This window comes from Hipposideros armiger, unplaced genomic scaffold, assembly GCF_001890085.2.
Source record: "Hipposideros armiger isolate ML-2016 unplaced genomic scaffold, ASM189008v1 scaffold_71, whole genome shotgun sequence".
In the NCBI taxonomy this organism is placed as follows: Eukaryota; Metazoa; Chordata; class Mammalia; order Chiroptera; family Hipposideridae; genus Hipposideros; species Hipposideros armiger.
In genome coordinates, this window is record NW_017731421.1 from 2,134,095 (window position 1) to 2,157,257 (window position 23,163).

Sequence of the window (23,163 nt, forward strand, 5' to 3'; positions counted from 1 at the left end):
GATTAAATCCAAACCTCTCAGAATAGTTTACAAGGCTTTTTACAATTTGGCTCCAGCCGACTTTTCAGCCCCGTGTCCCTCTTTCCCCATCATTCACCCTTCTCTCTCACTATGAAAGACATCCTGGGGCTCCCCAGGACGACTCAGAGTGAGGAGGGGTGGCCTCTCTAAAAACAACTATTTTATTATGGAAATATTCAAACCTACGCCCAAGTGGAGAGAGTGAAATGGTGAACCTTCATATACCCATCACCAGCTTCAGTACATGCCCGATCTTGTCACCTCTACAGCCCCACCTCACACTGGATTATTTTAGAGCAAATCCAAGACATTATGTCCTTTCATCTGAAAATACCTCAGTATGTATTTTTGAAAGACGAAAACAGTCCCTTTTTTTTGGAGACTCCAGATTTGTTTTAAAAAAAATTCCAAAACAGGTTAAGCAAATTTGTGGTACAGTTTTAATTTGTACATTTCATAAACCAGTGTTTTCATCACACACACAGTACAACGACTATGTGGACGGAGCACTGGAGAGTCCAAATTTGAGGTCCTTTGTGAGTGTGAAGCCCTGGTCAGCCCCGCTCTCCCAGGATCGCCCACCCCTGACCTCCCACCCCTGTGCTTGGCCTCGATGTTCCCGGAGTCCTTCAGGAACTTTCACACCTTTGTGCCTTTTCCCTTGTGGATACTTCTGCCTGGTACGTCCTTTCCTCTATGTGGCAAACTCCTGCTTGACCTGCAACGCCCAATGCAAATGCCCCCTTGTCCATGACATTTCTTCCAATGACCCCCCCCCCACCTCTCCCACAGATAACCACTCAGTCTTCTTTGTTTCTATAGCATTTTCTTCATGGTTCTCTTGAATATTTACATTGTTGAGTTAAAATCATTTGTTTATAGACCTGCTGCCCCTATAGCCCATGAGTCCCTTGAGGGTTGGGCCTGGGTACCCTCTGTGTCCCCTGGCGCTAGTGTGAAAGGCGGTCTGTTTCCAAAGTATGGACCCTGGTGTCAGCCAACCTGGGCAAGATATTTAAATCAGTCTCGGCCTTCTCCTTCATGAATTAGCGATAATATTAACACTAGGATGGGGCTTTGTGAGGATGGAATGAGACGTGTCTATTCAGCTGCTGTGGAGTCCGCCACAGGCCGACACAATAATCGTTGGCCTGTGATTGGTGGCCGGCACAACTCCTTCCTTAAAGGAGCCCCTACCTCCAGAGACATGTCTTGCCCTTTGGCACAAAGCCCCAGTGTCTGTTCCGGTGCTGGGAGCTTTCCCCTGTGTGAGACATGGTGGAAATGTCCTGCCCCGCCTGAGCTGCAGCCCATGCAGTGGAGGGCTGGCTGCAATGCTGCCCCAGGGCTCACCTCTGCCCTCCCTGTGCAGGACAGCATGCCAGGGAACCCTGCACCCTGCCCTCAGGGTCCCCCCTACACCAGGCTGTGTCGCTCCCCCTCCACCTCCCAGGTGGGTGCAAAGGAAGGCTCCCCTCTTGCCTCCAGAACTTGCCCAGGACTCTTGTCATCCAGCAGTCCTGGGCAACCCCAGCTTCCCAGGAAGTCAGCATCGTGCAGGCCAGCCATGACCCAGGGTGGGTCTCACGCTTTCTTTCAGCCACATCCACTTCCACGCCTTCACCTGGAGAGCACATGGAGGTTCCAGGCCCCGTTGTGCTCCCCCACTTTGTCACTGAGATGCTATCCCTGTTCTGCCTTCTCCCGGAAGCGCCAGGGGACCCTCCTCTGGCCCAGCGTGTGGCATGGAAGGGAGGGTGAGAACAAGCCCCAGGCTGACCCCGGTCTCCCCCGATCTCCACTCTGCAGAAAAATAAGGGGAAAAAAAACTGTCTTATATCTTCTCTGAACACTGGGGTGATGTTAGCGGGATTTAAAACGGTGTCATGGCCAGCCTTTGCGACCAATATTATTCCTTTATTGGGGTGTGCATTCCGCTACAGCATGCTCCCCGCCCTGACCCCCTTCCCTTACTGCATCTCATACATTGTCGCGCGGCGCTGACGGGAACCGCTCATTAGCATGTAGCAGAGTGTCACACAGTCAAGCCCCAATAAAGGGTGGGTGTGTGTTTTAAGCTTCCTACTCTCCTTCCTCATTGAACGGTAACTTTTTCTTCCAACATTTCTTTGGAACTTACAGAAGGAAAGTCTCCTTGGAGTCAGGGGCTGCTTCCACTGGGTAGGCACAGCGTACGTTCCATCGAAGACATTTTTTTTTTAAAGTAGTTGAAGATGGGGGCTGGGACAGAAATGATTCTGGTTTAGAAGGGGGCTGTCACCCCAGAATTGAAGGGTTGGTTTCACAGGTTTGTTTTTTCGCCTTGAGCAAGTGCCTTCTTTCTGTACCTCAGTTTCCTTATTTATAAAGTGAAGGCAATGCCTGCCACCTTTTCTATCTCCTTAATAGTAACTACGAAGGGCGTTCAGCAGGAGACATGACCCTGTGCATGGTCTCTGCCTCTCCAGTCTCAGTGTCCTGTGCTCTGCATGCAGGGGGTTCTGTTGTGCTGATGGTTCTGGGGGTCTTTCCACGTCTGACCCCCTTGGGTAGGACAGGATCAGGTCAGGCAGGAGACCCTGGTATAGCATGATGAAGAGTGGGGGTCTTGGTCGTTGGGGTGACCCTCAGCCCAAACAATGCTGCCTGACGCCAGGCCTAGGAAAGAACTGGAATGATCACCATCTTTCCTTTCAAGTTCAGAGCCATCACCTCAGGATGTCCTTCCTTGTTACCAACACACATCCATCTGCTGCAAATTTATAGCCACACAGTAACCCATTAAACCCCTGCCAGCCTCTAACATGGAAGCCCAGATTCCTCTTGGCAGGTGTCACCTTGAAAAGCCGAGAGCAGTGAGGGAGGGAGTCAGCAGCAGCTGTGAGGATGATGTCGGTCTAAGGTTAATAATTCCGACAGCCAGCATGATTCTAGCACCCCCTCTGTGCCCCGGTGAGTGCTTTATGTACATTAACTCCTTTAAACCCTGAGACAGCCTGTGCGGAGCATGCTACATTTAGCCCTATTTATAAATGCAGAAATGGCGGCACTGAGAGGTGAAGTCACTTGTCCAAGGACACTCAGCTCAGCAGTGGTAGAGCCCAGTACTCAGCCCAGGCAGCCTGCACTTGTAAGTGCTCACTTTGCCCTGCAGCCTCTTCCATAGATGGCAGGAAGTGGAAAGGAGACGTTAAAGAGCGGAGCGCCCTCGTGGGCCTGAATAAGGACAGGGACACCAAGAGGACCCTAGTCACCTAGAATGACAGAGGGCTCAGTACAGGGGAGGGGGCACTGCTAAAGGAAACTCAGTCAATACCTAATAATAATGACGACGGCAATAATAATAGCACCTAACGTTTACACAGCTCTCAGCACTCTACATTTCTCCATCCATCCAGGAAATTCAGTCAACAAATATTGAACACCTGCTACGTGCTGGGCAAAGAACAGGCACAATGAATATGGGTTCTTGCCCTCACGGAGCTCAAACAAACACAGACATACATACATAAGGGCAATCAGAATTTTAGCTTTATTGGTAGGATTGTAAAATCCTCACGTCAACGCTTCCTCTCAGAATGGCTTCCGAGTTAGCCATGAGCGTTTAGAAAAGGAAGGTCATTTTCAGAAAGGAAGGGGCAGTGGTTTTATAAGGGGGAGGGAGAACCAGAGAGCATTTGCTCTCTCTTACTCTGCCCATGGGTACGCAATACCAATATTTCTTTCTTTTTTTAAGATTTTATTGGGGAATTGGGGGAGGGGAACAGTATTGGGGAATTGGGGAGGGGGACCAGCCAAGTTGTTGTTCTTCAGTCTTCGTTGTGGAGGGTGCCAGTCACCATCTGGCTGCCCAGCGGCAGCTCGTGGCCTTTAAGCTCAAGGTGCTGTGTTCAATCTTAGTTGCGGGTGGGCGTAGCCACCATCCCATGCGGGAGTCAAACCAGCAGCCTTGTTGTTAAGAGCGCATTCTCTATCCACTGAGCCATCCGGGCGGCAGCTCAGCTCAAGGTGCCGAGTTCAGTCTTGGTTATGGGTGGGCGTAGCCCTCTATTGATCAGGCAATCTTGTTGTTACATCAGCTGAGCCATCCTGCCACCTGATGGCAGCTCAGCAACAGCTCAGCTCAAGTGCAGCGTCACTGGCCCATGTGGGGATCGAACTGGCGGCTCTGTTGCTCAGAGCTCGCGCTCTTAAGCTAACTCTTACCCAACTGAGCCACTCGGCCGGCCCAATACCAATATTTCTTGATACTTCCTTCTTGGGCTTCTAAACATTCTCGTTTCTTGGCCCTTCTCTTTATCAGTCTGTTCACGGACAACGAAGTCCGTTAAGAATATTTCGGAAGCAGAGATTGTGCTTGTTCTAGTAATTGGACTAATGATCTAACTTAGGTCCTCTGCCTATAAGGGCTGAAAACAGTGTGGAATGAGGCCGACAAGGGTTGACACCCACAGGATGCAAGTACCTCCAAGCTAGTGCTGGTTTGCTAGTAAAAAAAGCCCCTCCTTTCTCCCAAGTATTATAAAGTCATGAGATACCCAGCTGGATATTGTATTTCTGCTCCACGGTATTGTCAACGTCTTACCCTTGCTCCCTGACACTTGCTAAGACATTCATTTGCCTTTGTGGTTTGCAGTCACTGGAAATACACACCCAGGCCATTCCAAGATGTATTTAAAATTCAGGCTCATCCATACAATGGAATGGTATTAGGCAATAAAAAGGAATGCAGTGCTGGTACATGCCACGCCATGGATGAATCCTGAAAGCATGCTAAATCAAAGAAGCCACGCATAAAAAGTCATGTATTGTATGATTCCGTTTCTATTACATTTCCAGAATACACAAATCTATAGAGACATAAAGTACACCATTGGCCAGCAGGGGCTGGAGGGAGCAATAAATGGGGAGTCACTGGATATGAGTATGGGGCAATGAACATTTCATTTGAGTGGTAAAAATGTTCTGAAATGAGATAGTAGAGGGGATAGTTGCACCACTCTGTGAATATACTACAAACATTGAATGGTAGGCTTTAAAGAGGGTAAATTTCATTATACTCGTATATGAATTGTATCTCAATAAAGCTGTTATTTCAAAAAAAAAAATCAGGCATTATCACTGCAGCTATTGTAGGTCAGACCTCCCTGAATGAAATAAAAAGGTTCACAGGATAAAAACCAGGCAGTGTGCGATCATTAGAGCCTGAGCATATTTCTGCACAGGAAAATAAGTACTTAAGAATCATTCTGTAGATCAGAAATATCACATCAATCCATTATATCAACTGAATTTTTTAAATAATTTCAAAGCAGATTTTCACAATGCATAGTACAAAATGGAAAACTTAAAAAAAAATGCCCTTCACTGTATCAGGTGGTAACTTGGGGGCTTGGGGGTTTTGTTGTTGTTGTTTGGATTTTTAAGTGACTGTTGGTTCAAATTATCCCCAGAGAATTTCTGGCTAGGATCCAGCTATAGGCAGCATGTATTTGACACACAAACACATCTTCAAGGTAACTTTAACTGCTGCTGTGCCTATTCCCATTTCCAGATAATGCAGCTGAGGCCCGAGAGGCTCAGAAACGTGCCCAAGGAGCTCCAATAGGAAGAGACAGCAGCCGTGCTCAGTCTCAGGTCTGCCTGGCTTCAGCACCTCCCTTGTTCTTCCTCATCCTACCACATTCCACAGTGTCCCTGAGCCAAAGGAAATAGCTCCTTTTGCTTATAGCTCCAAATAAGCCGTATTTGTGCTATGCAACACCAACAAGAGTAACTTGAACCACAATTTTACATTTACTTTCATCTTAAGAGATTACTGAAACCAAAAAAAGTATATGTGGATACTGGGGTATTGCTGTTATTTATAACAGCCGTTTTCTGAAGTGACTCAGAAGAGAAAAAAATAATGTCCCATATTGGGATCATCTGACTTGTACAGGGGGCTTTTCCCCACCTAGAGATGGAGCTGGAATGAGACTGTGAATAAAAGAAAATTACGGTGGAAAACCTAGAGTGGGGTGAAATCCGTGGCTGCATGTATCCATAGGATTCAGGCTGATCTTTGGCACTTTGGGTCGTTCAGGTCCTCCCAGAGGCACCGTTTTGTTGGGGATGTCTGAATTGTGAGGGGCGCCCAGGAGGATCTCGTGGGACAAGGGCTGGCAGCCGGAGCCGCTCTGTGCCATAAACATCACACGGGCGAGAACAAGGAAAGCTTATTTGCAGACAAATTTTGCCATCCTATCAGTTTATTTTTGACTATTCCGTTTCTCAGGGAAACAGGAAATGTAAAAGAAAAGAATGTTTGTGTTTTGGTAGGGCAGGTTTAGTTTAATTTTTCTAAATATGCTACCAGTGTTTTTCCAAGAAGCACCAAAAGTAGGAGAGGTGATGCTGAGGGTTCAGAGGTGGGATTCTAAGGGCAGAGAGCGTTCGCTAAGCTGGGCTGAGACCACAGACCTCATTCAGCAAACATTTCCCGGGCTCCTCCTGTGTGCCAGACCTGGGTGTAGGGCAGACCCAAGAATGAAGGCAGGTGGGGTCTCCATCTTGGGCACCTGGGTGGGTGGTGGGACCACTGGCTGAGGTCAGGATACAGGAAGAAGAGACAGCATTTTTTATGGGAATTCATGAGGTCACTTGGAAATGTTGAGTTGGAGGTACCTGTGGGACTACCTGGGAGCCAAGTTCAGGAGGCAGGTCTGTAATTCAGGAGAGGCCTGAAGGGTCAGTGACGAACAGCAACCGACACAGGCCCACAGTTTCTCACGGGGCTTACAGTCTTGTGAGGAAGTCAGACATTCGTCCAGCAATCACACAGATAAATTCAAAACGGCCGAAGTGCTACGAAGGAGAAAGAAGAAGTGAGCGGGCATGACCTAGGCAGGGAGGTGACAGCCAGCTTCTTGGGCAAGTGACATTGGAGCTGCAACCTGAAGCAAGGTTGGAGGAGCAGGGACAGCATTCCAGGCAATGAGAACGGCATGTGCAAAGGCTCTGTGGCCAGAGGGCGCAAGGTCAGGGTCAGAAAGCCAGTAAGGCTGGGACACAGGGGCTGATGGGAGACCAAGAGGTAAGGTGGGGTGGAGGAAGAAGGCGGGGGCCAGATCACACGGAGCCCGGTGGTGAGGAACGTTGTCTTGGCATGTTCTCTGTTTGTGGGTTTCAGTCATCTAGGTGGTATTTTATAGGTTTGTCTCAACATTAAAGGATGGGAACAGATTGTCAAAGGTCACTGTGTCTAGTTTCCTCCCTTCAGACACTAGTGTGTTTATGTGCAGCGCCTAAATTCCAAAGAGATTCTGTCAGATACTACGTTCCATGGTTAAGGTTGATCAAGCGGCTGTCAGGATGTTTCCGTTCTCTCTTTTGAATCAATCTTTTTGAAACGCCTGGAACAAACCCCGTCTCCGGGCTGCCCCGTTTCTGTCAAAGGCTTCCTCGTGCTTCCCGCTCACAGCCTGGGCATCAGGCTTCCTGCCCCTCTTCCCTTCCCTTCCCAGGCCCAAGGAGTGACTGAGTCCTGTCACTCAGTCTTGGATGTCCCCCTCCCCACCCTGGTCACCGTTTCCCTGAGATCATAGATGCAAAGAGAATGGGAACTAGCACGGATTGCCCTCCTGGTACGTGCCAGGCCTGTAACTCAATCTAAGCCTCTCCATTGGCAATGATACCATTTAGTGATTGGCATCTATTGTAATGTCGATTTCTTCAGTGACCTTCCTGTTTGGTGGATCTGAGGGTTCCTTCAGGCTCCAGATCCCATGCTGCTCCCTCCGTGCTCTGAACTGCTTGGGGATTACAGTAGCCAGTCTTGTTGTAATGAGTCTGCTGGCCTCCACCCTCCCGCTCGAATCCAATTAAACGAATGGACACAGTTCTGAGCACATGGGAAGCACTCGGTGGTGGAGAGCATGATTATTTAGAAGCCGCAGAGTGGGCTTTGGGGGCAGGGAGGGGACTGTGGGCCGTGGCTCTGGCCAAATCCTAGCTCTGCCACTTTCTTGCTCAGTGATCCCAGGCAAGAAACATCACTTCTCTTGGCCTTCATTTCCTTGTCTATAAAATGGGGATAAAAATCGGAGCTACTTCATAGAACTGTCAAGAGATTTAAATGAGGCAATATATGCAAAGTGCTTATCACCGTGCCTGGTACAATGTAAGCACCCCAAAAATGGGAGCTGTTGTTGCCACAGCCTCCAGAAGAGTCTCCCGAAACCTGTTTGCACGCATCTACCCTCTGCACGCAAATCTTCAATGGCTGCCTAAAGCCCATGGAATATAGCCCAAACCGCTCTCTAGCATAGGGCCCTCTAAGCTTACCACTCCCCGTATTTCCACCTGAATCCCCATTGCTTCCCCAGTGAGCCTTCCGCTGAAGCCAACTTTATCAACTCCTTGTCCCAAAATCCTTTCTGACTCCGCCTGTTTGCACATGACATCTCCCCCTGTCACGGGAGGCTGTGACTAATGCACATCCAACAATTTATTGCATACACGGTGTTTTTTTGTATGGTGGGCCTATATGGACCCTGGAGATACAGTGGTAAACGAAACCAGCAAAACACCTGGTTTTGCCAGAATGCCTACAGGGGAATGGAGAGATGGACACAGGCAGTAAATATATAAGTACAAATGGTGGCTAGCGCTAGGAAAACTCTGATAGAAAAGGTAACAGGCCACTTTAGACCAGTGGCCGGGGAAGCCCTCTATGGGGACCAAGCATTTCACCTGAGACCTCTGCATGAAAAGGGATTGGCCTAGAAAAGAGGGTCAGGAAGAGTCTTTCAGAGGAAAGGAACAGCATGTGCAAAGGCCCTGTGGCTGGAGGAAATATGGCTGATTCAGTAAAGAACTGAAAGTATGTCCCATGGGTTGGAACATAACTGGTAGGCAGAGGTTGGGGTGGGAGGAGGGAGAAACACCAGATGAAACAGAGAGGTCGGCAAGAGCTAAATTAGGCAGCGCCTAAGGATGGACTAGAAGCCCAGCTCCTCCTTGAAATCTTCCCAGCCTCCTTTGATCCTTGATTGCCTCCTCCAGACACTTCCAGGCCTTGCGTTCTCTATCACTTAGCCAGGACCAGACACTGTACATGTTTAAATCTCCAGAAAGCCAGGAATGTAGAGGGGCTTGCCTCCTTCCGTGGAAAGCGGCACCAGACCACTGAGGGTGCCAGCTCTCCAATTGCATGGCATGATGAGGCTGATAGAGTGCTGATCTGGGCTCACACTGCTCTGACGCCAGCCCACCAGGAGAACGCCCAGCATGAGCGCGGGGCCACCCCCACTTATTTTGATTTCTTAGGAGACTTGAATAGGACCCTTATCAGGGTGGGGATCTCTGGTTTCAAAAATTGATCTGCTCCTTCTAACAGGATGTCAGGCCTCTCATGCCATTGGGCAGTGCTGAACTCGGGAGCCCTCGAGGGCATGTGAGAGGGGACGGACAGCCTGTGAGAATTGTAGGGCTGGCCATCCCCAGGGGAACTAATAAAGCTATTGTTGGGAAGGGAAGAGAGAAAATAGCCGACAAGATGTTTTTTGTCCTCCGTGACCTGTCTGCGTTCGGGAAGGGGCTGGCATGTTGCAAATGAGTGGAAATGGGAATGGCCTTTGAAACCCATTTGAACAGCTTGGGAAAGGAAAGGGGGGGTGGAGGGTGGAGGGTGCGCGTGGCAGTGGAGAAGCTCCCCCACTCCTGAACCGTCCGACCTTGGGCAAACGGCTTGTGTTTGATTTCTTATCTATCACGTGGAGACTGGGACGCATGTTAACATATAAAGTGCCTGGTACCATTGCTGGACCTTACAAGACCCTCAATAAGTGTGGTTGTTATTAGCCTGGGAGATTATATGGTGGGTAGGCTCGCCCAGTTGCAATCCCGTGGCACCCACCCACTTTCATTTCTTGAGCTGTATCAAATGACTTTAGAAACTTATCAGAATGTCTCCAAATTCTACTGATTCTCCCCCTTGAAAAGCCCGCGGCCTGGCCTCTAGGAATTAAGACAATAGTTTATATAAAGACATGAGTATGTAGTAGTCACGCTTGGTGGCAGAGAGAGAATTATACAAATGCCCGTTGATAGGAAAATGGCTGAAGGATTGCAGCCTATGTGTCCTGTGAAATATTGGGAAGCTATATATCAATATACCTATTGATATAGGTGAGGGGGTGTGCATGGTGTGATATTAAGTAAAAAGAGCCACTTTTGAAAAAAACAAATATCAACGTCTACCATATATGTGTATACACGTGTGCAAAGATTGAGTATGATGTGTGATGGGCAGCAATACATACCAGACATGCCAGAAAGGTGAGATCAGTCAGCCAAGGGAGCGGAGGAGAGATATAAGAAAGAAAACAAAAGACTGTGGCAAAAATAGGAAAACAACTGAATGAGTAATGTTAAGGGAGAAGATAGATGCAAAATTCTCTCTCTAGTATTATTGCAGAGCATCCCATTTTTTAATTGGATATATAAATGAGGATTATAAAGTAATGTGGACCAATACCCTGATTTGAGTAGATGATGAGATTGTGTTGAATTTCTATGGTCATTTGAAGACTTCTTTCAATTTTAAAAAGTGTCACTTAAAAACAAAGAAAAAAGGAAAACCCTTGGGAGTGCCCCCGCTCTCCCCACCATCCCCACCCCAACCCAGGCCCAACCAGTGGCACTTCCATATCGGTTGTCATCGATTCCAGATTCGTCTATGTCCCTTCAGTTTCTCGAGATAACAATTCATCCTGCCCACAGCTGGCATGTTACTCTCCTATCCCAGAACTGAGCTATTTCCCCACGGCCTCTGCTAGCAACATAAACTCTTTCCTTCAGCTTTGAAGGCCCCCAATAATCTGGCCCAAAATTGCCTCTTCCTTCTCCCCAATACCAGCCCAGACCCTTGCTGGTGGGTTCTAAAAAGAATGCTATTCTCTTGGGCCGGCCGAGTGGCACATTGGTTAAGAGCTGGCTTGGGACACCAGAGGGGCCCATTTCGGATCCCACATGAGGGCCATTGACACTGCCCTCTACAGCTAAGATGCTGAACAACAGCTCGACTTGGAGCTGGGCTGCTGTGAGTCACTGGCGATGGCGTAGGGTGCAGCCCCTGCTGCAGTGGGTTGCCATGGGCTACCGTGTGTAGCCAGCAGCCATCGTGAGTAGCCAGCAGCCACAGTGAGTGGCCGTCCGGAAGCCGGCGACTGATCTGCCTCACCCGGGAAGAGCGCAATGATGGTGCCAACATGGGCCAGTGAAGCAACGTCCTCCACAACTAGACTGAAGAACAAAAGGACAGCAACTCGTCTATTCCCTTCCCCCAATTCCCCAATAAAAATCTTTAATTAAAAAAAAAAGAATGCTATTCTCAACAAGTCAAAGTAAAAAAAAAAAAGGCAATGGAAACTTTCCCTAGTATCAGGCAAATTCATTGCTTTAAACAAATTTTCAAAATACTTCCTTTGAAATATCTTACTGTAAATTCTCAGATGTTTCCTAGTTGGCTTTCTGTGTCCTATAAAATCCAGATACAATGTCTATCTACTCCCACTCTTTCTGACAATTAATACGTACCTTCCTTCAATTTTATTTAAGAATTCTGGAGAAGGACACTCAGTTCAAATATATAATTCTATTTAGCCATCATGTCCAAAACAGCTTTACTGCAGATAAACTCATATTAAGTATCCTAAACCAAATCCTCCCTTCCTATGGGTCTTTGGTATTTGAGCTCATGAAGAATCTAAACACCCACCATGGGAAGAATGGTACTCGGCACCATTCATAACTTGAGGAATGCTGGGGCCCTCCCCACACCCACCCACAACCCACGCATCCTTCAGAATCCTTCTCAGAGCCTCCCTTTCCTATGACTCTACCCACCCCAGACTCAGCAGCCAAGCTGCCTCGTTCTGCTCTTTTATTGGACAGCCCATGTCTCCAAGACCAGAAATCTTGCCTCCATCGTCTTGCATACCCTGCACAGCACAAAACACAGAGCCAGCCACATAATTAGCACCCACTGAATTAATTTGATTTGATGTTATTTTATTGATCATTGGGACTAGGGGGAAGCATTTACTGCACCCCAAATATGCATATGGTCCCCAGGGAAGCGTGCCTTGGTAGAGAGGGTGCCTGACTGAGAGTCAAAACATGTGAGCTGGACTCCTGGCGGTGCTATGGCGTGGTAGGAAACCAATCACTTTGCTCTTTGGCCTTCAAGGCGTCTCCAGGATGACACCTGCATTCGTTTCCTGAGGCTGCTCTAAAAAATGTAGCAGCTTAAAAGAACACCCCTTTATTACCTCACAGTTTCATAGACCAAAAGTCCAGGATGGCATGACAAGGTTTTCTGCTTAGGGTCTCATGAAAGCCAAAATTGAGGTGCCAGCATGCTGCGTTCTCCTCTGAAGCTCAAGCATCTCTTCCAAGCTCATGCTTGTTGTCATCAGCAGAATTCAGGTCTTTGTAGCTGGATGCCTGAGGTCCACATTTCCTTGCTGGCTATCAGCCAGGGGCTGCCTGCAGTTTCTGGAGGCTGCCCACATGTCCTTCTCACGTGGCTACCTCCATCGCAGAGCAGGAATGACGTGTTGCCTCCTTCTCATGCTTTGAATCTGTCTGCCTTCTCCTCTATCACCACCAGCCTGAGAAAGTTCTCCATTTTTACAGGCTCCTGTGATTTAATTAGGTCCTCCCAGATAACCTCCCTAATTTTAAGGTCACCTGTACCATATAACATAGAACAATTATTGCAAGACATTGTATGACAATCTCAGCCCATTCACAGCCTCCAGAGTAGGTTTGCTAAGTTGCTAAGGTTTCTTCAGATTCAAATTGCCAGCCTGTAGTCAACTCTGATTACTCCCCCTGGTGCAGCTCCCTGGTTTTCCTTTGTCGGGGACTTCATTTCCTTCCATCCCACACTACCAGAGACTGCCACGCCGGGGTCCCTCCTCTCCTTCCTCCATCACCCAGCCTTCCTTATCTCCCTCCTTGCCCCACAAAGTTAGAGTCTGTTCCTTTCTCCTCTCAGTTCTACTCTACACTTTGAGTTTGAAACTCCACTGGGTTCTAAGCAGCTTCACACTCCTTACTTCATTTCTCCTTCCCCCAACAATCCTGTGAGTGGGGCTCTGTTATCCCCATTGTGCAGATTAGAGAACTAAGGTTCAGAGAGGCTAGATCTCTAGCCCAAGATTAAACAGAGAGTAAGTTTAACTACAACACCCATGTTCTTTCCAGTACCTGTCAGTGTGTGAGGAAAATGACCAGGCTGGAAGGGGTGGAGGGGAACAGAGAGCACACCCGTTTCCCCTCACCTCAAACCCCACCTTAAAACGCAGGCCCCCAAGAAAGACCATCAGAAAATACACCAAAACAGTTAAAAGTCTGAGGGTGATTTGTGGTTGTCTTCTTTATACATAATAACATTAACACTTTATTATACTTTCCAAACTTGTTATAGTGTGTACATATTGCTTCTGGAATCAAAACCATTGAGTTTTTTAAAGATGCATTTGTTCATTCTAGACACCAGGATATGCCTCTAGCCTGAATAAGGGGGAAATCGTTTTACTGCAGGAAGCCCTGACTCTAGACTCTATCGGAAACCATTGACGTCAAGCGTAGAATCTGACAGACCCACGTTCACCCCGTCCCAGCAGCTGCCTTGAGTCTCAACTTTCCTACCTGTGACATGGGAATAAAATACCTTCTCTGGGACACTAAACTTTGGGTGATGCTCACGTAATGCAATATATAAATGTTCTATCACAGTATTGTACACTTGAAACTTAAATAATCTTATTGACCAATATCACCCCAATATATTTAATTAAGAAGAGAATACCTTCCCTGCTCACCTCATGGGGCCACAGTGGGGGTACAATGAGAAGAGGTCCATCGAATGGCTTTGTGACCCACAGCCAACCCTTCTGTGGCAGCTACCGCAGCTCCTCCATGTCAGAGCAGGAGCTGGGCACCCACAGCGAGGAGCTGGCTTCCTCCTCTCAAGGCACCCAGAGGTCAGGACAGACAGCACTGTCAGGGGACAATCTAAGACAGAACGGCAGGCATCAGAGCACACATCTGTGCAGCATAGTGAGTGGGACGTGATTATCCCTGGCTGGGGCTGACCCAGGTGGGGGGCGACATGTTATTACTAAGTACCTGGAAGGGATAAGCTTTGCCCTCGAGCGACCCCAAATAGACCTCTACACAAGCAGGCTTGTCACAGACAACATATGAGCAGCGTGAAGGAGGGCATGCAGACCCCAGGTCTGAGTGTGCTTGGTTCCCTCACTTCCCGGCTGAGTGGCCGTGGGCAGGGCAAGCAGCAGATCTTTTGACCCCTACTGTCCTGTGTGTCACTGGGGAAAGCACGCATGCCTCGTAGGTCTTGCTCGGAGCACTGACTGAAGCACAGATTCTGTGTAAGCACCTCTCCGGGTCTGGCAGTGTTCTGGGGGTTGGGGGTGCAATGGGGAACCAACCAGGCCAGGCTGCTGCCCTCATAAGTGTAACTCTCTAAAGGAGATCACACAGGGGGCTGGCTGAGTGGCTCAGTTGGTTAAGACCTCACTCAAGAGTGCAAGCTCTAAGCAACAGCGTCGCCGGTTTGATGCCCGGCCCGAGCTGAGCTGCCGCTGAGCTGCCAACAGGTGGCAGGATGTCTCAGCTGAAAAAAAAAAAAGTTAAAGGATATCACACAGGGCAGTCACTCAGTACAGGGCTCCATGCTTTGCAGCCAATAAATGCTTGTGCTCATGGCGGGCAGGGCCCCTGTTATAAAGAAACCTCTCTGGGTGGCCTGGAGAGGGCTTGGGGAAGGGAATGAGAGGTTCCAAATATTCGAAGGTCATCGGGGGAATAACATAAGACAGAAGAATAACGAAGCTGTCATTCATTGAGTACTTACAATGTAAGGGGTTCACACTCAATAATTCACTTACTCCTCACGGCAACCCTGCAGGGTGGATACCCATCACCCTCGTTTCACAGAAGAGGAAACTGAGGCACGGATCCATGCTTGTCAGAGGATTTGAAACCAGCCGGTTTGCCCCCCTCTCTGCCGCTTCTCCGGGTTGGTGGGTGCCCCCGGGGCAGACTGGTTGGAAGAGCTGGAACTTCCTTTGGAAGCCAGCAGCCCTGGCATTTGGGGTGTTTGAGCCACCCAGCAGGATGACCATCTGTCAAAGTCTTCTTGTGGGGATTCCTGACAATATCAGATGACTGAATCTTTCTCCAGAGCAGGCAGGGCCCAGAGCCTTGGTGGGGATGATCTGCGATAATAACGAGGGATTTTCTCTTGTCTCTTTCAGCTCGCAGCCCCTCACTTCCCTGTGGTGGTCAAGCTGGGACATGCCCACGCTGGAATGGGAAAGGTATGAGAACCAGCTCTTCTCGCTGACACTGATACTCGTACGGCTTCCCCAGGCTACCTGTTCCCCTCCCTCTCTGTCGCCCACCACCCCCACCGTAGCCCATCTGCCCAGCCTACCTTCCTCCCAGCTCGCGTAGCACAGAACCCCTCTCCAGGTCAGTCCGCACTTGCAGAAACCTACCTGGAGCTGCTATAGTAGGTCATTGTTTCCTGTGATTGTGGCCTCAGGGCGTAGAGCATTTTGTCGATGTCGTCTCCATGGCTTTGCTCTTGCAGCACACACCTAGAAGGTGGCAAATTCCTGCAGCGCCATGGAGGAAGTCCCTGGGGTCAGTTAGCATCTGCAAAAGTAAATAATATATTTTACCCAGTCACAGCGGACAGAGGATGGCAAACTCTATTGGTCAGATTCTTTCAGTTGCAAATGTATAAACTCAATTCAGATTTGGAGGCCAAAGATAATTCAATGGTTCGAGCCATCACAGAGGCTGGAGCCGTTCTTGATAAGTAGCTTAGGACAGAGCTGGACCAGGAGCACAAATGACATCATCAGAGTTCCAGCTCCTCTGCCTCTTGACTCTGTTCATCTCTACTTGGTGTTTTCTTCAAATAGTCAACATGGCCTCAGCCCGTCCCGGGCCCTAAGCTCACCATACCTGAGGAAGCGAGGCCCTGTCTCTTGCCAGCATTTTCTGAGCTCATGCAGGGACATTGATCAGCCTTGCTTGGGTTCCTGTGCTCAGCCCTAGTAATCGGATATGGAGATGTATTCAGCCCCACTCAAACCATAAGGATCAGGGTCTCCCCAGGAAATGGAGACTCACTCCTAAGCCAGGGGGTGCGGGTGTGAGGCGGTGGGAGGGGGAGCTGCCACAGGCCGCCTCTCAAAGCTCTGGCTCAGATAGAACCACCTGACATGTGGATCTCGTGCCTGCCGTCCCCATGGGCGGGACCTGAGCCCAAGCACGAAGCCCAACATAGGGGGTCCTGCATCAAGGAGAGCAGGAACCAGGAGACGCCTTGCTCTGGGAAGGCCCAGCCCAGCGTATTGCGCCATTGTTCTTCCCTGCCCTGTTACGCCTTCTGTATCGCCTCCTCCCATCAAAACGCCATCCCCTTCAAATAGCAAAGGGTGGGAGGAGTCAAGCTCGGCAGGGCATGACCCCAGCTCTCACCTTTATATGAACTCGAGCAAGTTGCCATCTAACTTCTCTTGGCCTCTTCGTTTGTGGAATGGTGATAATTCTAATAACCATCTTTCCCATGAATCCTCCCTCCATGCTACATCGCCCTAAAAAGTACACATCATGAGGGCGGGGACGTCTGTGAGTTGGCCCATTGCTGGATCCCATCACACCCTCTCAGTCTGTGGGCCGAGTGGATGGATGAGTGAATCCTTCTTTACGACCCTGTGCCTGCTCCTCGCGGCCCCTCCTGTAAACCACCCCCATCTGCCGAGGCTGCCTTCCCTGTGGCCCCCAATGACTGCTAACCCTGCAGGCACTTCTCAGTGCACACCTGCGTCAACCTCTCTGGATCGTAAAGCTGCTGACCACCCGTTCTGTCCGAAATTCTTTCTCCAGTGGACTCCAGTTCATGCTGTTCTCTCGGCCCCCCTCCCCTCGCTCCTTCACAGTTTCCTTCAAGGCCCTTTCTTCCCGCCCCATTTTTAACTGTCTGTTTCATCAGTACATGCTATCTGAGAGCTCATCTACTCCTTGGTCTTCAGCGGCCATCTGCACACCAACAGCCTCCAAATCAACATTTCCTATCCAGAGCATGAGGCTCTTATATCCAGTTACCTCCACAACATGGAAGCCTCAGACTCTGAGCATCCCAGACCATGCCCAGGGTCTTCCCAGGCGGCCTGCTACCCCTCCTCACCTTCATCCTCCTCCTCCTCCTCCTCCTGTGACCATCTCTGCAACAGGAATCACAGCCTCCCACTGTCTCAAACAGAATCTAGAAATCATCTCCTCTCTTCCTCCACGTCCAAATAATTGGTCCTCAAGTCCTGTCACCTGCCCTTTATTAATGTTTGTCAAACTCGTCCCTGTTCTTTCCACCCACTGCTACCATATTAGACAATTCTGGTAAAGTTCGAGGGTTCCCAAGAATTAAATTTTTGTTTCTAAAGCTTAAAGTAATCCCAGACAGGAAGTAGAAAAGAAGGAAATACTTAAAGAGACCCACACAATGCTGGGGAACAGGAGGGCAAAGGGGGGGTGCTTCTGAGAAACTCAGGCCCAAAAGGGACTCCCAAAACATGGAAAGGAGAACACATCTCCAAGGATAGAAAATGTCACCAACCAGAATAAACTGAGGTTTGAAAAAATGCTGAGACCAAGAGGAAAGGGCTTTTCTCCTTCTGTTTGGAATAAGAAAACTATCAGGGGCAGTCTGGACATGCCGACTGAGCCGATGACGTCATATTCATGGCTGAGAAGGAGAAAAACAAATTGGTGCCTTCTATGGCACTTCTGCTTTGTCTCAAGAAGTCATTGTCTGCCTGGAGGCCATTTCTAGGAGGAAACTGGCGAAGAGGTTGTCAATGAGCTTGGTGTCGCTAGACATCCACCTAGGACCCTGTGGATGAAGTCGCTGACCCATCTTCCATTATATTTGGCTCCTTTGTTCATGTATATTGATGGGTGCCTACTCTGTGCTGAGAATCAAAAGATGAATAGGACCTAGTCCCTGCTCTCAAGGAATTGGGGAGACACTCACATAAATAAGTAAGTATAATGTATGTTGGGCGTCTGATAGAAGGCAGTGCAGGGAGTATGGGGATTTTAATGTAAGTTGTAAGGAGCTTAATTCCACCTAGGGGGTAGGAAGATGGAAAACACTTCCACATCAGGGGAGCTGTAGGTGGTTCGTTGTGCCTGGAAATGTAAGGAATTCTAACAAACAAGAAAGGCTTAAAGACAAGAGATGGACTCATATTCTCTTATATTAAAACAAGAAGAGTAGACATCACAAGACACAGGAATCAAATTATAGTGAAACACTGTACAGTTTGGGGAGCACTTAAGACAGGTGAGAGGCTATCATGGGAGCACCATGAGTTCTTTCAAAATCAGTCACACTAGACGAGTGGTTCTTGTGAGGGAAGGTGGATTCTGTCCCCACCTCCCCCCACCCCAGGAGGTACTTGGCCATGTCTACAGGCAATCTGGGTTGTCACAGCTGGGGGTGAGGGAGGTTGGGCTGGCATCTGGCATCTACCAGTGGAGGCCAAGGACGCTGCTGGGCATCCTGCAGTGCCTAAGACAGCCCCCCACCGTCACAACAAAGAACTGGACAACCCAAAATGTCAGGAGTGTCAAGGCTGACAAACCCTGGACAAAACTAATTTCATTTCCTTTTTCCTTTGTTGGAAGTTTTGCCAGACTATAAACCAGAGGAAACAGCGGTTATTACAGAGTTCAACGTGTCTGTTCCAAAGAATTATAATTCTTCAGGATGCTGAGGGCTATTTTGGTCCAATAGGTTTGGAAGTCTCTGCATTAAAGTAAGTTTTGTTACAGAAAATCTCAGGGTCATTGTAGGGGTAAAAGAACAGGAAAAAGTATGCAGGATTTCCCAGATTTACCTGACCTCAGAAACCTTTGATCATTTTTTATTGAGATGTTTGTGCTTTTATTAATTTGCAAAAGCTCTTTGCATGTTAAGCACATTAATCCTTTGTGATACTTTGCAACTATTTTTTTCTCTATTTGACAGTTACATGTCCGTGTTATTATTCAGTTTTTAACCATTTTGAAAGTTATTTTTAATGTAGTCAAATGTTTCCATTGGGAGGCATTATGGTATAGTGGCTAAGGGGGTTGATTTGAATCTAGGTTACACCACCTGTTGTGAGACCTTAGGTAAATTACTTAGCCCCCCAACTTCTATTTTTGTACGTAAAATGAAGATAATAGTATCAACTGCATAAACTTAGTGAGGATTAAGAGACATTATGCATATCGAGCACACAGCTCAGTGCCTCGAACACAGGGGGCCCTCAATAAATATTAGCTGTCATTATCATGAAAAATGTTTGGACCTACTCGGGGGACCCACAACCCAACTGAAGTCCTTCGGGGAGATATGGCTAAGCAGCAGCATCTGTCAGAGGCTTTATTTCGTTTGGCTACAAGTTCAGTATGAGTCAGATGATAAGGGGTTGCCAAAACCTTTAATCCACAAATACTGAATAAATAGATGAAAATGGGCTCAACCTCATTATTCGTTAGGGAAATGCAAGTTAAAACCACAATGAGATGCCACCATAGAACCACCAGAGTGGTGAAAATTAAAAAGATGAATAATACTAAGTGTTGGCGGTGACGTGAGACAGTTGGAACACACACACACACACACACACACACACACACACACAGAGCAAGTGAAAGTAGTAATTGGTACAACTGGTTTGGGAGGCAGCTTGATATTATCCACTCAGCTAAAGTCACACAGTTCTTCTTTCAGATATAAAAACGTAGATGTTACCTTTGTGGGGGTGGGCGGAGTGCTCACCGCCATAAGGCAGACGTGGGTGAAGGTCTAGTTCTTGGCTTGGGTGGTGGTCACGTGGATGGTTGCTTTGCGACAGCTCATTGAGCTGTCGTTTGTGTACTGTGCAGTTCTTCATACATGTGTTATATTTTGACGTAACGCAAGGTTTTAAAAATGCCATCCACTCTCAGGCTATGTTAATGGCGATCTGATATCCAGAGCATGCACTGGTCAGTCCGTGGTCAGGAGACTAGATTGGGTTCCGGGCTGTACATTAGTCCTGGGTGTCTGATAGGGCCAGTGACATATGAGTGTGTCCAGCGAAAGCTGAACTGAACAGAAGGGAAGAGGCACGGAGCCCAGAAGGGCTAGAGACAGGGTGGCCAGCACCTCAGGGACATGGAGAATTGTCATGAGAAGGAAGATGGGACTGATTCTACATCACATCTAGCAGGCAAAGCTGGGAGCAAAGTTAGGGCGAAAGTGATGTCAGTGGTGTAGCCATCAGAGCTGAACGTTAATGGAGGGACAGCCCCTTCAGGTAGGAGGTTCCCATCGTTGCAGAGCTGGAGCACAGATGAATACATAATGGAGAGTTTGGGGAGAATTTCGGCATTGCGGGACATTCTTAGCCTGAGATGTTGGAACCCCCTGAAGTTGAGACAAATCTATATAAACATTGATGTGTGGCTATGGTGTGAACATTTTTGGGAGGAAGAGGGTTGATAACTTTTTTTCAGCTTTTCACAGGGGCCCATGACCCTCCCAAAGGTTAACACATCAGGGAGATCACTATCTCCCATGTTATCTTAAATGATGAGAATCTGTGGGTTTTATCACGACTAAGAGCAGTCTATTGAAAGCAATGGCCTGAAATCATGTTACCGTCACAGGATTAGAAGCCAAGTCCAAGGCCAGCTGCCAGCATAGTGTAAATGTCAGCATCGGGGTAAAGTTTGCAGACTCTGGAGGCAGGGTTTCTGGTTTGAATCTGGATTTCCAGTTACTGGATGTGTGGTTTTAGGCAAGCTGCTTAATCTCTCTGTGCTTCAGTTTCCCCACCTCTAATTTGGAGACAAAAATCTCCCTGTTGGGGTTGTAATGATGATAGAATAAATCAAGCAAAGCTTGGGAGCACATCTGGTAAATGCTCAGTGAATGGAAACTTTTAAAAAATCCACTACAAATATAAACTTATTCTGATTCCTTAACTGCTTATCTCTGCAGTATCCCCAGGAGAGGCAGAAATAAAAAACTCACCCCACACCCCACCCTGGCTGTCGCCTTATCCTTATTTCAGAGATTCAGACTTTTAGGGTTTGAGTCCCAGCACGTCCCTTAGACGATAAGAACCTGAGTCCCCAGAGAGAAGAAGAGTCTTGCCCAAAGCCACAGAGCAGGAGAACATCTCCAATCACAGAGCAGGAAGGGAAAGAAAAACCTTCGAGATGATTCAGCCCCTTTTCATACTTTAGAGAGAAAAACAGTAGTAATTATAACCACAACAATAGTAAAAGCTAATGCTCTATGGAGTTTACTCAGTGCATTGTTTGTTCCAAGTGCTTTTTGTCTATTCAGCCATTGAGTGCAATCCGCATAACCACCCTGTGGGGAAGATACTGTTGGTATCCCCATGAGGAAACTGAGGCCCAGGGAGTAAGTGATGGAGTTTGGGATACAACCCCAGGCAGTCTGGCTCCAGCGCCTAAACTCAGAAAGCTGAAGGCCATTGCCTTGGTCACAGGTGTCCTAACACGTCCCCCTGTGTGCACAGGGTTTGTTGTCCTCCAGAGGGAGCCTGGAGTGGTGAATGACAGGGTTGAGTCACCCCTGCAGACAGCCTGTTTGTTCTGGGGTATTGAGGTGGCAGCTCCCAAACATGACGTTTCTGCCAGCCCAGGTGTCTTGCACACTCCTGTGTGGCCAAGGCCACTGCTGTCATCAGCTCCGAGTGACCTGGACTCTGGTCTCTGCTCTTAGGCTGACTCACTCAATGAGCTTTCCCGGCATTGTCCCTTTTTTGAAGTGGGAGTCGGTGGCCCAGTAACGTGGTAATGGAGAAGGAGCAAATGGAGGGATGGAGCCCAGGGGAACAGTTAAGAAATCAAAAGGCTCCCCAACACCTGGGAGCCCGCCAGAGAGGAGAGTCACTCTGTGTTTAACGCTGCAAGGGACGCCAGGGAAGAAAGGGACCTTCCCCCGCTCCGCCACCCTCCCTCTCGACTCCCACCTGCCCTGCCACTCCCTTGAGGTGACCTCCGGCCTCAGTTACCCTCTGCTTCTCTTGAGCAAAATGGACCCTTCGGAGGGGATCTATCAGTCCTTTACACCTTCATGAAAATTTTAAGCACTGTGTGTGCTCTCTTCTCAGAGGCTCCAACACGAGGTTGTGGTCTCTACATGCGCAGTGTACGCTGTCGAGCCTCATTACCCACGGATTCCATATTTATAGACTCACAGAGCGGCAACTAATTCCAGTTGCCCAGCTTGCCATGTTCCGACCTGAGGTCGATCGAGGAATGTTCCGCCTTCTGTGTCAGCTCGCACACAGTCACCAAGTGTCCTCTTCTCAGTCTATTTGGTGCCACGCTTCCACATTCTTTCTGAATTTTTTTTTTTAAGCTGAGCCATCCTGCCACCTGTTGGCAGCTCAGCGGCTGCTCAACTCAGGCTGGACTCGAACCGCTGTTGCTCAGAGCTCAAACTCTTGAGCGAGCTCTTAACCAACTGAGCCACTCGGCCGGCACACATTCTTTCTGTTGGTGATTTCATTGTATAAAATGCCCCCCAAACGCAGTGCTGAAGTGCTGTCTAGTGTGTTCCTAAGTGCAAGAAGGCTGTGAGGTGCCTTAGGGAGAAAGTAAGTGTTAGATAAGCTGCATTCAGGCATGAGTTATATAGAGCTGTTGGCTATGAATTCACTGTTAACGGATCAGCAAAATATATTAAGCGAGGTGTCTTTAAACAGACACATACCTAAAATAAGGTTACGTATTTGCTCAGTTGATGAAAATGTTGTGACCAGACTTAAAGGAACCTCACTCTGTCTTTCCCCTAGGAGCATGGTTCAGTAGTCATTAATTCAATGGGAATCGTGTGTGTGTGTGTGTGTGTGTGTGTGTGTGTGTGTGTGTGTGTGTGTGTGTGTACTGTCAATGTAAGACACGTCCAAACCTTTTAGAGGATTTTCATAAGATTTTGTTTAAGCCAAACTGACAACAATGCCAGAAAGCAAGATCTCAAAT

General features: G+C 48.3%; 1 protein-coding gene across 2 annotated transcripts in view; it reads left to right on the forward strand.

The window, feature by feature from the left end:
* Positions 1-23,163, forward strand: part of SYN3 (synapsin III) — a 436,540-nt gene that overhangs the window by 352,908 nt on the left and 60,469 nt on the right. For both annotated transcript variants that reach the window (XM_019642594.1, XM_019642595.1), the window contains exon 7: positions 15,354-15,416. In XM_019642594.1, coding sequence (XP_019498139.1) covers positions 15,354-15,416 — 63 coding nt within the window. The remainder of the gene's footprint in view (positions 1-15,353; positions 15,417-23,163) is intronic.